Source organism: Chamaea fasciata, unplaced genomic scaffold (assembly GCF_029207755.1).
Source record: "Chamaea fasciata isolate MVZ Bird 193981 ecotype frontalis unplaced genomic scaffold, bChaFas1.0.hap1 SCAF_26, whole genome shotgun sequence".
Taxonomy (NCBI): Eukaryota; Metazoa; Chordata; class Aves; order Passeriformes; family Sylviidae; genus Chamaea; species Chamaea fasciata.
The window spans coordinates 3,610,825-3,625,469 of NW_027094111.1; the positions used below are offsets into that span (position 1 = coordinate 3,610,825).

At 58.1% G+C, this 14,645-nt stretch overlaps 1 protein-coding gene across 6 annotated transcripts; it reads right to left on the minus strand.

Annotated features, from left to right (window-relative positions):
* Nucleotides 1-6,976: 6,976 nt before the first annotated feature.
* MEAF6 (MYST/Esa1 associated factor 6) lies at nt 6,977-13,645 on the minus strand. 6 transcript variants are annotated; one of them, XM_066204416.1, is made up of 8 exons: nt 13,491-13,641; nt 13,253-13,368; nt 13,078-13,165; nt 12,511-12,556; nt 11,793-11,985; nt 9,004-9,033; nt 8,210-8,243; nt 6,977-7,751 (listed from the first exon to the last, which is right to left on the minus strand). In XM_066204416.1, the coding sequence occupies exons 1-8, from the start codon at nt 13,584-13,586 to the stop codon at nt 7,743-7,745; spliced, it is 612 nt and encodes a 203-aa protein (XP_066060513.1). In that variant the 5' UTR covers nt 13,587-13,641; the 3' UTR covers nt 6,977-7,742. The 6 variants fall into 6 exon arrangements, 5 of the variants coding, with proteins under 5 accessions (XP_066060513.1, XP_066060514.1, XP_066060515.1 ...); XR_010723865.1 differs by lacking the exon at nt 9,004-9,033 and adding an exon at nt 8,843-8,900 and having other exon boundaries at nt 7,697-7,751; nt 13,491-13,635; XM_066204417.1 differs by lacking the exon at nt 9,004-9,033 and having other exon boundaries at nt 13,491-13,638.
* Nucleotides 13,646-14,645: the final 1,000 nt, after the last annotated feature.

Here is a 14,645-nt window from a genome sequence, read left to right on the forward strand (position 1 = left end):
CACCCCCAAGCACAGCCAGGGCACGCCCAGGGACACCTAGGGTACAGCCAGGGCCCCCCCAGGGACAGCCAGGGCACCCCCAGGGACACTTAAGGGACAGCAAGGGCAATCCCAGGGACACCTAGGGGACAGCCAGGGCACCCCAGGGACAGGAAGGGCACCCCCAAGCACAGCCAGGGCACCCCCAGGGACATCTAGGGGACAGCCAGGGCACGGCCAGGGACACCTAGGGGACAGCCAGGGCCCCCCCAGGGACAGCCGGGGCAACCCCAGGGACACCTAGGGGACAGCCAGGGCATCCCAGGGACAGCCAGGGCACCCCCAGGGACACACAGGGGACAGCCAGGGTACTCCCAGGGACACCTAGGGGACAGCCAGGGCACACCCAGGGACACCTAAGGGACAGCCAGGGCACCCCAGGGACAGCCAGGGCACCCCCAGGGACACCTAGGGGACAGCCAGAGCACCCCCCGTGACGCCTAGGGGGCAGCCAGGGCACGCCCAGGGACACCTAGGGGACAGTCAGGGCCCCCCCAGAGAGAGCCAGGCCACCCACAGGGACACCTGGGGGACAGCCAGGGCACGCACAGGGACAGCCAGGGCCCCCCCAGGGACAGCAAGGGCACCCCAGGGACAGCCAGGGAACCCCCAGGGACACCTAGGGGACAGCCAGGGCATTCCCAGGGACAGCCGGGGGACCCCCAGACACACCTAGGGGACAGCCAGGGCACCCCAGGAACAGCCAGGGCGTTTCCAGGGACACCTAGGGGACATCCAGGGCACCCCTGGGGACAGCCAGGGCACCCCCAGGGACAGCCAAGGCACCCCTAGGGACACGCAGGGGACAGTCAGGCTGTCCCCAGGGACACCAAGGGGACAGCCAGTGCACCGCCCGGGGCAGTTAGGGGACCCCCAGGGCACCCCCAGGGACGTCTAGGGGACAGCCAGGTCACCTCCAGAGACAGCCAGGGTCAGTGTCTAGGTGTCCCTGGCCGTGCCCTGGCTGTCCCCAAGGTGTCCCAGGGGGTGTCCTGGGTTTCTTAGATGTCCCTGGGGTTGCCTTGGCTGTCCCCTAGCTGTCCCTGGGGGTGCCCCGGCTGTCCCTGGGGGTGCCCCGCCTGTCTCCTCGGTGTCCCTGGGGGTGCCCTGGCTGTCCCCTAGGTGTCCCCGGGGGTGCCCTGGCTGTCCCCTAGGTGTCCCATCCTCGCCCGGATCCTCGACTCCGCCTCCGGCGCCATGGTGACACCCCTCCCAGTCTGGACCAGTGTGGCCTCACCCCCTCCCCTGGGGCCATTAGACCCATCCCAGTATAGACCAGTAAGGCACCGTGTGGCCACCATCGACCCCCACACGCCTGCCAGTTCATCCCAGTTCATCCCCGTCCACTCCCCGTCCATCCCAGTTCTCTCTGGTCACCCTCCCAGTGCTCCCAGTCCATCCCAGTCCCGCAGGTGTTGGTGCTTGGGGCTTGATGAGCTGGTGCCTGTCCGCAACGTGGAGCGGCTCAAACGGGACCTCAGGGTGAGGGGGGCGCGGATTTGGGGGGATCCTGGGGGTCCTGGGTTTTCCTGGAGGGGGTTTGGGGGGTTTTGGGGGGTCTGGGGGGAGTCCTGGGGGCTGCTTTGGGTGCTTTGGGGGGTCTTCGGGAGGTTTGGGCGGCCCATTTGAGGCATCAAAGAACCTGAGGAGGGTTTTGGGGTCTCCTGGAGGTCGGGGGGGGGGCCCTGGGGGTGGTTTGGGGGGCACTGGGGGGTTCCAGCCCGTGCCCCCCCCCGTTTTTGACCCCCCCTCCCCCCGAGCTGTTTCGGTCTCATCGACGCCCTCCTGAAGCCCAAGGGGGGGTGTGGGCTGGGCCCCCCCTGCTGCCCCTTCCCCTTGCCCCACCCGCGACGCCCTGCAGGTGAGGGACCCCCAAAAACTCCTCCCCAGACCCCAAATTCACCCCTGGGACCCCTAAAAACCCCCCAAAACCCCTCCCCATGAACCCCAAATTCACCCCTGGGACCACCCAAAACCTCCCCAGGACCCCAGATCCACCCCTGGGACCCCCCCGTAACCCCAAAATCCATCCCTGGAACCTCCAAAAACCTCCCTCCAAACCCCAAATTCACCCCTCGGACCTCCAGAATCCCTCCCCAGGACCCCTCAGGGGGCGTTCCCCACGAAAAAAGGCGGGAAATGAGAGGAGAGAAAAGAGCGGGATCAAGTGGGGGGGATCAATGGAATTTTGGGGGGGGCGTCATCGACGCTGAGGGAAGATCAATGGAATATTGGGGGGGCATCAGTGACATTGGGGGGGTCAGTGACACTCGGGGGGGGATCAGTGATGCTGTGGGGGGGTCGATATCAGCTCGGGGGGCTCAGTGATGACTCGGGGGAGATCGATATCAGCTCGGGGGGGCGGCCATGGGTTTTTGGGGGGCCGCAACGCTGGCGGCCGTGCTGGGTTTGGAGCGGGGGGGCCCCTTCAACCCCTGGGGGTGCCCTGGCTGTCCCTGGGGGTGCCCTGGCTGTCCCCTAGGTGTCCCTGAGGGTCCCCCTGCGGTCCCTGGGGGTGCCCAGGCTGTCCCCTAGGTGTCCCTGGGGGTGCCCAGGCTGTCCCCTAGGTGTCCCTGGGGGTGCCCTCGGTGTCCCTGGGGGTGCCCTGGCTGTCCCTGGTGGGGCCCTGGCTGTCCCCTAGGTGTCCCTGGGGGTGCCCTGGCTGTCCCTGGGGGTGCCCTGGCTGTCCCCTGGGTGTCCCTGGGGGTGCCTTGGCTTTCCCTGGGGGTTCCCTGGCTGTCCCCAGGGGTGCCCAGGCTGTCCCCTGGGTGTCCCTATGGGTGCCCCGGCTGTCCCTGGGGGTCCCCCTGCGGTCCCTGGGGGTGCCCAGGCTGTCCCCTAGGTGTCCCTGAGGGTCCCCCTGCGGTCCCTGGGGGTGCCCAGGCTGTCCCCTAGGTGTCCCTGGGGGTGCCCAGGCTGTCCCCTAGGTGTCCCTGGGCATGCCCTGGCTGTCCCTGGGGGTGCCTCGGCTGTCCCCAGGGGTGCCCTGGCTGTCCCCTTGGTGTCCCTGAGCCGGCCCAGGGTTGCGCCATGTGCGGGAGCAGCTGAGGGAGAGGATGGCTCCAGCCAATGGGGAAGTCAGTGGGTGAGCTTTGTAATCCGTCAGCCCGGTGCAAGGTGACTGAAGCCGGCGCTGACCAGACTCCGTGCTCCTGGAACCTCCCAAGGAGCAGCAGAGCAGGAGGATGCTCCTGGGTGGGCTTCACCAGAGCCAGCCGCTGTGGGGCACAGTCGGCCCTGGGCAGGGAGGGCTGTGACGTGTCCTGGGGCAGACCCAGGGCCAGTGGCTTGTCCTGACCCGCCTCCAGCTGCTTCCTGCTCCTGGGCAATGGTGCAGTTCTGCTGGATGGGGCCGGGCCCAGCCAGCACCAAGGGATGGAGGCACATGCAGGGATGCAGCTGGGACTGCACCAGCCTGGCCTGTGTCCTGCAGGGCCTGGGCAGGGAGGAGTGTGTGGATCCTTCCTGCTTTGCTGAGGCCCTGCTCACACCTTCATTTACATTTTCTGCCTGTCAGGCTGGATGGAGCCACGTGGCTGCCGAGGTGCCTCCATCCACCGGTGTCCTGGAAAAGAGCATAGGAGAGAGAGGGGGACACCGGTGGGAGCACCTAGCCACGCATCTGGGGGGAACAGATGCAGAGAACAGGGAGCCTTTCCCAGCACCTTGCTCTCTGGGCTGCCCAGCACCCAGGTGGGAGCTGGTGGATTGCCCATGTTGCCCATTAGCAGAGGTCAGCACATTGCCCCCATCCCCAGCTCTGGTGGCAGGTCCAGCACATCACCCCCTCCCCAGCTACTGCCTCCCTGTGCCCCCCACAATTCCCAGCCCTTACCTTCTGGGCTCTCTCCCTCACTCCCACTGGCACTTTGGTCCTCTGCCTCCCCCAGCAGCTCGGGGCTGTCAGCACTGTTCCACTGCCACGGCAGCTCCTGCAGCTGCAGCAGGCTGTGAGGGTCTGGGCTGTGGAAAGGGACAGAGGGCTGGCACCCCCCGGGGCACTCACCCTTTGGCGCAGGCTTTGCTGCTCCCGCAGCAGCTCCAGGAACCGGCTGCTCCACAGAAGCTTCTCAGCCCCCAGCTCGGTGCAGAGGAAGCGGACGTCGGCCTCCAGAGCCTCCAGCCTCCCCAGCACGGCCTCGCTGCCATCGCCACGCTGCTGCTGCCCCACCACTGCCCTGGCACCACAGCTCAGCTCCTGCCAAGCCCCACGGCACTGCCAGCCCCAGGGACACCCCGGGACAGGGACCCACCTGTGTGTCCAGGCTCCCATGCAGAATCGGAGTCCGCATCCTCCTCGCTCCCCTCCAGTCTAAGCTGCAGGGCTGTGCCGAGCTGGAAGCCAACACGGACACTGGGGACTCAAAGGTCCGATGGCACCAACCCTGTCTGGGGAACCCCCCTGGTGCCACCCAGCTGGCCGTGTCACCGGGCTCAGTGACACGGGGGCTGGCGAGCTCCGCGGCGCTCCCCACCGGGGGAGTTAAGTTACCTCCTCGGTGACCTGGAAGGCGCCATCCCAGCAGCTCTTGTAGCACATCAGCAGGACCTGGGGGAGAGGACGGCTCACCCCTGCCCTGCGGAGTGCAGAGCCTGGAGCGGTGTCCCTGCGTCCCCAGGGCTCTCGGTGGGCACAACCACACAGCGCCTTGAGCCAAAACCAGCCCCGGGACGAGGCTCCCGCAGCCGGGTGTTGTGAGGGAGCTTCCCCGCTCTCCAGCAGCCCAGCTGCAACAAACCCCAGCCCGCAGCAGCAGCGGTGCAGCGATTGCACCCAGCAGCACCCCTGCCCCTGCCCAGCTGCAACAAACCCCAGCCCGCAGCAGCAGCGGTGCAGCGATTGCAGCCAGCAGCGTTCCTGCCCTGGCTCCGGCCACACGCCGCGTTAGGAGCCGGCACAGGAGCCTGGAGATCCCTGGGGAAGGGGCTCTGTGGTACCGACCCAGGCCAGGCTCCAGAGCCCCCGCAGCCCCCGCAGCGCCGTCCCGCAGAGCGACAGGAGCCACCAGCCCCCGGCGCGGAGGAGCCGCCGCCAGCAGGGCCCGGGCGGGGCGCGCTGCCGGCCCATGGCACCTGCGGACCGGGAGACACAGCTCAGAGCCGGGGCTGCCCCTCGCTCCGGGCGCTGTAGGAGCGATGCCGGGCTCCATCCCGACTCGCCATGAGCCAGGACAGCGAGAGGGAACCGCGGAGTGTTTGCGGGGCCGGATCCCCGCAGGCAGGACCCCGCTGCCCCCTCCCCGCTGCCCCCTTACCCAGCCATGCACCGGGCGCGGCCCCTGCTGCCCCTCGGCCACCGGATGAACTCCTGCCTAATCCTCTTGGTGACGAGGTTGTGCAGGGATTAGCGTTTCCCTAACGCTTCACCTTTGGGGTCCGTAAGGACAGTGGCTGCTCTTCTACACTTTTCTTTGCTCAGGATTTATTTTTCACAAGCAAAGGACTCTGGACATATTTCTAACCACTACTTTTAGCTTAAATTAGCATTCAGGTAAAGCCTGTGCAGCTCCCTCTGACTCCTGTGCCCAGGCACTGGCCATCCTGGGGGGGCCTTTAGTCACTCAGGCTCTTTAGGAAGTAAAACAGAAGTGTTCAGAAGTCAAATGGAAGTTGTAGGCACAACTACTGCAGTCAGAACTCAGCAGGGAGCAGCTGATCCTTTGACTTAATCAAGTGTTTGCCCTTTCTCTTTCTGCCCCGATCAATGTGCCCCCCTCAGGCTGCTGCCATCAGACATCGACCTGGGCAGAAGAGGCTGTCCCCTCCTTCGGTGACAACCAGCCAGAGGGAGAAATGGCTGCATTTCCCCACTGTCCCTGCAGCACCCCGATGTGTCACAGGGAAGGCCGAGCTGACTCTGCCACACAACCTGCCTGCACACAGGCTCTGAGCTGCTTCTCCAAAATGTTCTGCCCAAAACAGTCTGGCAGCTTTCCTTGAGGTCAGAGGTGCAGCTGAGACTTCAGCCTCTGAAATCCAGGTGTTCCAGCCAACCCTGCTTGGAGCAGCAGCAGCAGAACTGTTATCATACCAAGGCCAGGGAATCACAACCATCAGCTGAGAGAATTCCTTTTTCCAGAACTATGGAGGAGCAAGGCCTTGTAGTTTATGTTTCCTAGATCTTCGACCGCCCTGTACTTAAACTCCGTGACTTAAAGCACAGAAGTAGGCCAGCTTTACAGCTTGGCCTTTAAGCTGCTCTATCCTGACCCCCCCGTGGAGAAGCAGCCAGCAGTCCCCGAGCAGAGGCACAGCTCCCTGCAGGATAAGCCAGCTCCCACCGGGAACAAACACAGAGCTGCCCTGATCCCCAGATCAGACACAGCCCAGAGCGGAATTCTGCTCCCATGTACTCCCAGTGCCTGAAGAAAGCTGGGGAAGACCCCGAACCCCAGGGGAGCAGAGGTGCAGCAGAACATGAACCCTTCACTGTCCCAAAGGCCGTTCACGCTCCGGGGACTCAGTGGCAGCCCTGTCCCGTGGCCCCTTTCCCACGTCTCCCTCCAGCAGCAGGGGTTACACAAACACATCCCAGCACTGATAAAGAAGACAACTCCCCATGCTGAGTGAAAGAAAGCTCAGTTCAACAACAATACCAAGATTCTGACCTGGCTGCTGTGAGAAGCACCCAGCCCTCACTCCCCTGTCCTGCTCCAGGGACAATCCAGCTGGCTCACCCCTGATCTGTACGCAATGTGCCCTCACCAGCAGAATCACGGACATCCCAGTCCTGCCTTGCAGCTGGATCAGCCAAACACAACTGCAGATCAGAGCCTGGCACTCCCTGCAGAACTTAGTTACAGCTACCCCGAGGAGAGAAAGCACCAAGGGAACCTCCCATGGGCCACAGATAAGGAACAGCTCCAGTGCAAAGGGGAAGAATTCCAGCAAAGTCCCCATAAAGCAGGTGGACACTAAAAAGCACCAGGAGTCTAAGTTTGCTCTGAATAAACCATGAGAAGAGACAAACATGGAACTTTTATTGTTTATGTACAAATGACAGAAGTTTGTATTAAAAAGAGGACCCACCCAAAGTCAGCGACAGCGAAGAGTTGGCTCTGAGCTCTGGCCCTTCCTGCACCTAGTGCACTGAGGAATATTGGGAGATGGTGTTTCAAATGAAAGTAAGAGAAAAGGGTTAAACTACCTCCTTCTCTGCTTGAGTAAGAATCAAAAGAGCTGCTCCACAAAATGAAGAACCTTCCACTACACGGACTAAACAAAGAAACCCGAAGTCAACTTGTAACTATACACTTCAGCTTTTAAAAAAGCACAACGAAACCAACAAAACAAAAACAAAGTAACAAACCTGCAGAGCTAAATATCAGCAACAAAAGTAATCTAAGTCTCACAACATGGATGGGACACACTGAATCCTATCCCAGTTCCAGTGGAAAAGGAAATGCCTCTCTGAGGGTCTGCAGGTGACAGGGGGGCAGCAGTATCAGCCATTTCAGGAAGTTCCCGACCAAGGTGGAAGCACAGAATAGTCAGGAATTCAGAACTACTACAACTACTGCACCACCTTTGTCTTCCTGCAACTCAGGTGATTTAAAAATGATGCAAAGTACACGGTCCAGGATTTCCTCCCCCCATCCAAGTCCCTTAGAGCGAGTCACTCCTGCTGCAGCTGCCATCCTGCTTCAGGGCTTCTCAGTGGGGAGTCACAGACCTAAATCCCAGGAGCATCAGCACTGATGGCTCTAGTAGTCCTGCAGAGAAAGGACAGCACATGCACGTTAACACCTTCCCACCTCCGATTCTGCTCTCGGAGCTGGGGGTCTCAGTCCTCTCTCATCTCACACACCACTAGCTGCAGGCAAAACAGATCTTTTTCTTGTGGCTAAACATCAAAAAGGACCCTTCCAACCTTGAGTATCAACTCAAACCAGATGCTTTTGATGCTCCAGATCATGACAAGACAACAGGATGCAAAGCAGCTTTTTCCATGAGAAGCACACAGGAGTTAGCTGTGACCCGGGCTCACAACAGCCCACCTGGGCTCAGCTGCTGTCACAGCCAGGGGACAGCGCTGACCTCACGCTGTGACTCCTTCAACCATGACAGTAAGAACTCAAATGACAGCAGCAGAAGGAGGGTTTTTAAAGCATGGGAGTCAGCCAGCCCCTCCAGTGAGCAATGAAAACACAGACAGAGCACGGATACTTACGGCTCTTGGCTTTTTGTTTAACTTGAGATCAATCCTGTGGTTGGAAAGACAAGAGAAACGTCCATGTCAATACCTGACCCAACACCAGAGTTACTGCACAGGGCACAGCTACGACAGAGACTACTGTTAATCCATCCATTCCCAACTGGCTGAGCCAGGGCTGTTCCCAGGGTTACTGGGCATGAGAGCAGCAGAGGAGACTCGAGGTATTATTTGCCAAAAAGCAGATTCCATCCACTCCCAGACAGAGTTAATCAAGGGGCACAATCAATCACAGGGCACTTAGGCAGGTGAACAAGGGGAACTAGGCATGCTCCATGTTAATTTAATCTGCCAGAGGTGTAACTATGCCACAGGTAATTAGCCAGACATAGTGTGAGAGTTATTTACTTGGATAGAGAGAGGAGTTAGGATGACAGGGATTATATAAGCCCAAGTTACTGAGTTTAGTACGTTTTTCCAAAAGGAAATATCCAAGTCTATACTTATCTCCTTAAGCAGCAAAGCCAAAAGAATCAGTTTTTAAACTAAGTTTTAAAGTTAACAAGTTTTATCTATTTAAATATGAAACAGAAAGGTAAAGAAGAGTGAAGTTAATTTATAATTTGCTGAAGTTATTAAATAAAATGTTACCTCCATCACGCTTTTCTGTTTTTAAAAAAAACTTCCCAGCCTAACCTAATATACATACCTACAATTAAACAGATAAACTAGGGGTTAGAGAGGTCTCAAAAGGCACATCGGTGTCTACACACTAACAACACAGCACAAGTACTAATTCAAGTCAAACTTACTCAAAGTCATAATCAAACATGCCAGACGGGCTGAGGGGCAGCATTTGAAAGGAAGAAAGCAATAGAAATTAATATACTAATGAATTAAATCAATTAATTGATTAGCCACCCTAGCGAGATTGCTAAAAAATAAAATAAAATAAATAATAAAACCAGTGTTCAAACACCATCGAGTTCTTCAGATATCTTAACCAGGACTGGACACAAAAAGCACTCTGGGTTGGCAACCCAGAGCCCCCCTCCCCACAGGATTTCTGGGAACAAGAGGTGTTAGCAGAGAGGTGGGTTTGGTTTACACGGGGGATTTTAGGAGCTGAAAGAGTTGCAGCTGCCAGACCCACAGAGGGCAGAGCTGAGGGGCAGGAGAGGAACCCGAGGGCTTGGAAAACCAAGGTGAGGGCTCAGGAAGCAGGGTGGGCTTAGGGAGCTGGGGAAGGGGCTGGGCTGCCAGGGCAAGGCCCAGCTGGTTTAGGCACAGGTGACACAGAACTCGGTGCCCAACCCTGCACTGGGCACTTCCCCCCACACCCCCAGCGCTGCTGGCCCTGCAGTGGTGGCCCAGGGACGTTTGGGCAGAGCTGAGTAGCCTGGTGACTGTCCCACCCCCTGACACAAGTGCCACAGCACAGCCTGCAGACACAGCTCTGCCCACAGCTGGCACGGGCGGGGAAGGATTGATCATGGAAGCCCACTCCAGGACTGCACTGCTAAGAGGGAACAGCACCGAGTTCCCTCATGTTAGCCATGAAAACGGCCGAGCACACAGAAAATATCCACCCTGGCCTTGCTGTGATGTGGCACTGAGGGAGCAGAGGGACAGCACAGCCTCTGCAGCCACACCTGAGGCCCTGTGTGCACCTGCAGCCAAAGGTCCCCAGCTCCCCACACGGGACCCCCAGCGCTCCTGCAGGGCCCTTTCCCAGCACCTCCTGGTTCTCCAGGAATGGGGGAGTGAAACCCAGAGTCGTGCTGGCAAATGGAAGAGCTTCTGAATAAAGAGAAAAGCCAACATTTCTTTTTATTTTTCTCTTTTTCGTGCCACACCTCTCAGGGGACAGAGCCACAGGTCTGGCCGGAGCACCTGTGGGGTTGTGGGGCCTGGATCACTGCACGGGGTTGTTGCTGGGGTGTTTTTAGCCTAAATATACTTGAGAATTGTTTGGTCTTGTCTGCCAAAATTTAGGGGACAGTCAGTAACAGCAATCACAATTTTAACAGAGCTTTTATTAAAGACAAATTTAATTATCTTTTTTAAGTATCTATCTGGCCCTGCTAAGCATTACAAAGAGTCGGTTCCTGCCTCACTGAGCCCCTCGGAGCGAGGAGAACACAGAAGCTGCCAGAGGTGAGCAGGGGAGGGCTCCTCTGTCCAGCAGCCTGGCCTGGCAGCAGCAGCCAAAGCTGCAGAGGGGGAATGTGAGGGAACCCAGAGCCACACAACCTGTTGGGGGGCAGCATCCCCCCAGCTCCAGTCCCCAAAGTCCGGGTCATGGACCGGAGCAAAGGGATTTATGTCAGTTCCAGCACCTGCCCTGCACCCCACCATGTTGTTGGCCATGGTTTGTCCAGGGAGAATATTTTATAATTTGTTTGAAATGGCAGTTTTCTTAAGCTGTACTTCAGTTTTACAGGTTGTTTCTCTGGGCTTGTTCACGGATGTAGTTTCTCGTGTTATTCCTGAACTTCTTCCAAATATCTACAGGCAAAAAAAGAGATTTGAACTTCTTTGGATTCCCAGCTCATGAGGAACCAAAGGGACATCCAGTCCTTTCAGATATTTGCCCAATTCAGGCTGCTGTAGGAAGGAAATTCTGACCTAAGTATTAAAGGCACACTAGTGACTCAACACTTACTGAAGGCAAAGAAAGGAGTTAAGCATTTTTCAAGCATTGTACCTACCTCATGTCCCCACCCCAACTGTCCCCAGCCCCACCTTGTAAACTTTTACCACTTTAAACCCTTTCTCTAATTGCATGGCAGGTCCCTTAAAGTGGAGAACCTGTCTTTAGGCAGAGCCAACAGCTCAGAGCCAGCACAGACACTGGGAAGTTTTAAAAGCTCCATTACTTCTATTAAATCCTTACGCCCCAGCTTCAGCAATCCTTGCAGAGGGGCACAGCTCTGCAGTGTCCCCTCTCCGTGGTTTTCCTCCCCCAGGGCACGACCCACAGGCACTGTCACTGCCAGCAGCCCGGGCTGAGGGCACAGGGACCAGCTCATCGCCCTCAGGGGCAGAGCTGGACAGGTAAATCCAACCAGAAAAGAGTTCAAGGAATCTGTTTCACGTGAATTTCAGGTCAGTTTAATAAAAAACACTCGGAGGTGAAGGTGACACAGCAACTCCTCTATACCAGCACTGAGACTTGGCTGGGATGTGAGAGCTGGAAGGGGCTGGAGGGGAAATCCAGATACTGGGAGTATCCAAAACCCCAAAAACATTCCCATTTGCTTTCCACCCTCCTTCAAAAAAAGCACTAACATTCCTGTCCTACTGGGCTCTGCAGAAACCAAGCAGCAAGCTCAGGAGGTCAGGACCTGCTGGAAGGAAGAAGCTTTATCCTGGAGAGATGGGAGAGCTGGAGAAGCTGCCCAGAAGCACCCTGTGCTGTTTGTTCAACTTCCTCAGCGCTTTCCCCTCCTCTTCCAAAACCAGGAAAACCACCCAAAAACCGGCCCCAGCTGCCCATTATTCCTACGTGTTACTGGTTCCCCTCAGGCAATAAATTCAATCCAGCCCCAGCCAACTGTCCAGGTGTGGCTGTGGCGAGCAGGCTGCTGGTCCCACTGACCTGTGTCTGTTTTTGTTCTTTCTCTTTTTGTGGCTGCTGTGGTGGCTCCCAGAGGAAGTGGAGGAAGCAGCTTTCTGAGGCTTCACACCCTGCACGGAGCCATCCAGCTCTTCAGCATCCTCCTGGTTGGGCTCATTCTCCTGGTTGTGGAAGTCTGGAGAAGTGTCACTCTCTGTGCCACTGCCCGGCTCCCCTAGAGCAGGACAAACCCAGGTGAGCACCAGGGTGAGGTGCCCTGGCACAGCCCTAAGTGGGAGAAATGGGAGAAACAACCCCAGAACAGCAGCAGAAACACCTGAGCCCTGCAGCCCAGGTGGTTCAGGTCAATCACAGAGCCTGGGAGACAACTCTGCAGGATGGACAGGAAGCTGCTCCTCAGCCCTGAGGAATCACATCCCACTTGGTGCTGATCACAAAAACATTTTTGTCAATATCCTGGAGGTGAGTGGTCCCTCCCCACATCTCCTGTGGCTGACACAGTGCTTCAGCTCGTCCAGCCTCTTCCTCCAAACAGCACCAAATTTCAATCCCTTTCACACACAACAAACCCCTGCTGAGCGTGGAAGAACGTAGGAAGTCAACAGCTGGGAGCAGCCAGACACAGGGACTGGGAACAGGAGCCTGAGTCCAGCCCAGATCTGCAAGGCTGAGACAGGGCCGAATGGTGGGGAGAGTGTAATTCTCCCCAAATTCAGAGAAAAATGACAAAGACACTCACGCTTCTCAATGAGCTGGTCCTGGACTCCAGCTAACGCACTGACAGCCTGGAAAACCAAACGGGATGTCAAGCCAAGCAGGGATTCACTCAAAGCATGGAGACCAGGTTACACAGACACATCCCTCTGAAGTGCCCCATTGAGACACCAGGGGTCTGGGGCAGAGACAAAGCCAGGGGACAGCAGTGACACCAGTGACAGGCATCCTCCCACCCACAGGCACCCGGGAAAGGGGCTCTGGAAGAGGCTGCAGGCTGGGATGGGGATGCTTAGGGCAGGGAGCCAGGGCAGGTACGGGACTTCAAACGGGGAAGTCATTCTGCAGGTGATCACGGCACGACCGAGGTACCAAGGGACAGGGATGGGGATGAAACAGGAGCAGGAATGGGGACAAGGAAAGGGATGGGGATGAAATAGGAGCAGGAATGGGGACAAGGAAAGGGATGGGGACAGGGATGGGGATGAAACAGGAGCAGGAACGGGGACAAGGAAAGGGATAAGGAGAGGGGTGGGCACAGGGACGGTTATGGGGTCAGGGCTCATCCCCCTGCGCCCATCCCGGCACTCACCGCTGCTGAGGTGACCGAGGACTTGCTGAAGAGTCTCTCGGCCTCCTTGAACTTGCGGTTCCTCCGGTCGTTTTTGCTGTTGGAGTTCCTGAAACAGAGACAGGCGGGATGGCGGGGCCGGGCGGGCGAGGGGGGGGGGGCGGGCAGGTGGGCAGCGCCTCCGCCCCTCACTCACTTCTGGTTGGTGAGATAGCGATCCCAGCCGCGGATGATGTTCCCGTACATCTGCGTGTCCTCCAGGTAGCTGCCCTCGAAGGCGTAGATCTGCCGCTCCAGGTTTGCCAGCGTCTCCTGCCGGGAACACCGCCGCGCATGGAGCAGGCCCGGGCCGCGCCGCTCCGGCCCCGCCGCTCCCTCCCCCGAGCCGCTCGGCCGCCACCCGGAGCGCACCGAGCCCCTTCCCCGGCGCTCACCGCCAGCTCCTGTTTGCGTTTGACCAGCTCGGCGAGCTCCCGGCGGGTGTCCGGGATCTGCGGGGGCCCGCCGGCCTTGGCGTGCAGCGCGGCCATGGCGGCGCGGCCTGCGCGGGGCGGGGCGGGGCGATGCCGGCGCCGGCCGCTGGGGGCGGTGGTGAGGCGGCGGCGGCGGCGGCGGCGCGGGCGGGACAGCGGGAGCTCGGTGTCGGTGACCGGGACGGCGGTAATGACCGAGTGACGGTAATTAGTTCGGTACTCTGTGACCGGGACGGCGGTAATGACCGAGTGACGGTAATTAGTTCGGTACTCTGTGACCGGGACGGCGGTAATGACCGAGTGACGGTAATTAGTTCGGTACTCTGTGACCGGGACGGCGGTAATGACCGAGTGACGGTAATTAGTTCGGTACTCTGTGACCGGGACGGCGGTAATGACCGAGTGACGGTAATTAGTTCGGTACTCTGTGACCGGGACGGCGGTAATGACCGAGTGACGGTAATTAGTTCGGTACTCTGTGACCGGGACGGCGGTAATGACCGAGTGACGGTAATTAGTTCGGTACTCTGTGATCGGGACGGCGGTAATGACCGAGTGACGGTAATTAGTTCGGTACTCTGTGATCGGGACGGCGGTAATGACCGAGTGACGGTAATTAGTTCGGTACTCTGTGATCGGGACGGCGGTAATGACCGAGTGACGGTAATTAGTTCGGTACTCTGTGACCGGGACGGCGGTAATGACCGAGTGACGGTAATTAGTTCGGTACTCTGTGATCGGGACGGCGGTAATGACCGAGTGACGGTAATTAGTTCGGTATTCTGTGATCGGGACGGCGGTAATGATCAAGTAACGGTAATAATTAGTTCGGTATTCTGTGATCGGGACGGCGTTAATGACCGAGTAACGGTAATTAGTTTGGTGTCCTCTGATTGGAACGGCAGTAATAACTCTGTAACTTTAAGGATTTCAGTATTCTGTGATTCTACCAGTCTTAGTAACTCAATAACTTTAATGATTTCAGTATTCTGTGATTCTGCCAGTCCTAGTGATTGCAGTACTCTGTGATTCTACCAGCCTCAATAACTCAGTAACCTAATGATTTCACTATTCTGTGATTGTGCCAGCCTTGATAACTCAATAACCTTAAGGATT

What these genes read in the sequence shown, in the direction of transcription:
- MEAF6 (XM_066204415.1), bottom strand. Translation starts at nt 13,586, where the DNA reads ATGGCCGCGCTGCACGCCAAGGCCGGCGGGCCCCCGCAGATCCCGGAC. An exon ending in AACGCAAACAGGAGCTGGCG is followed by an intron (nt 13,369 to 13,490) that starts GTGAGCGCCGGG and finishes TGTTCCCGGCAG; the next exon opens with GAGACGCTGGCAAACCTGGA. An exon ending in AAGAACAAAAACAGACACAG is followed by an intron (nt 8,244 to 11,792) that starts GTCAGTGGGACC and finishes TTCCAACCACAG; the next exon opens with GATTGATCTCAAGTTAAACA.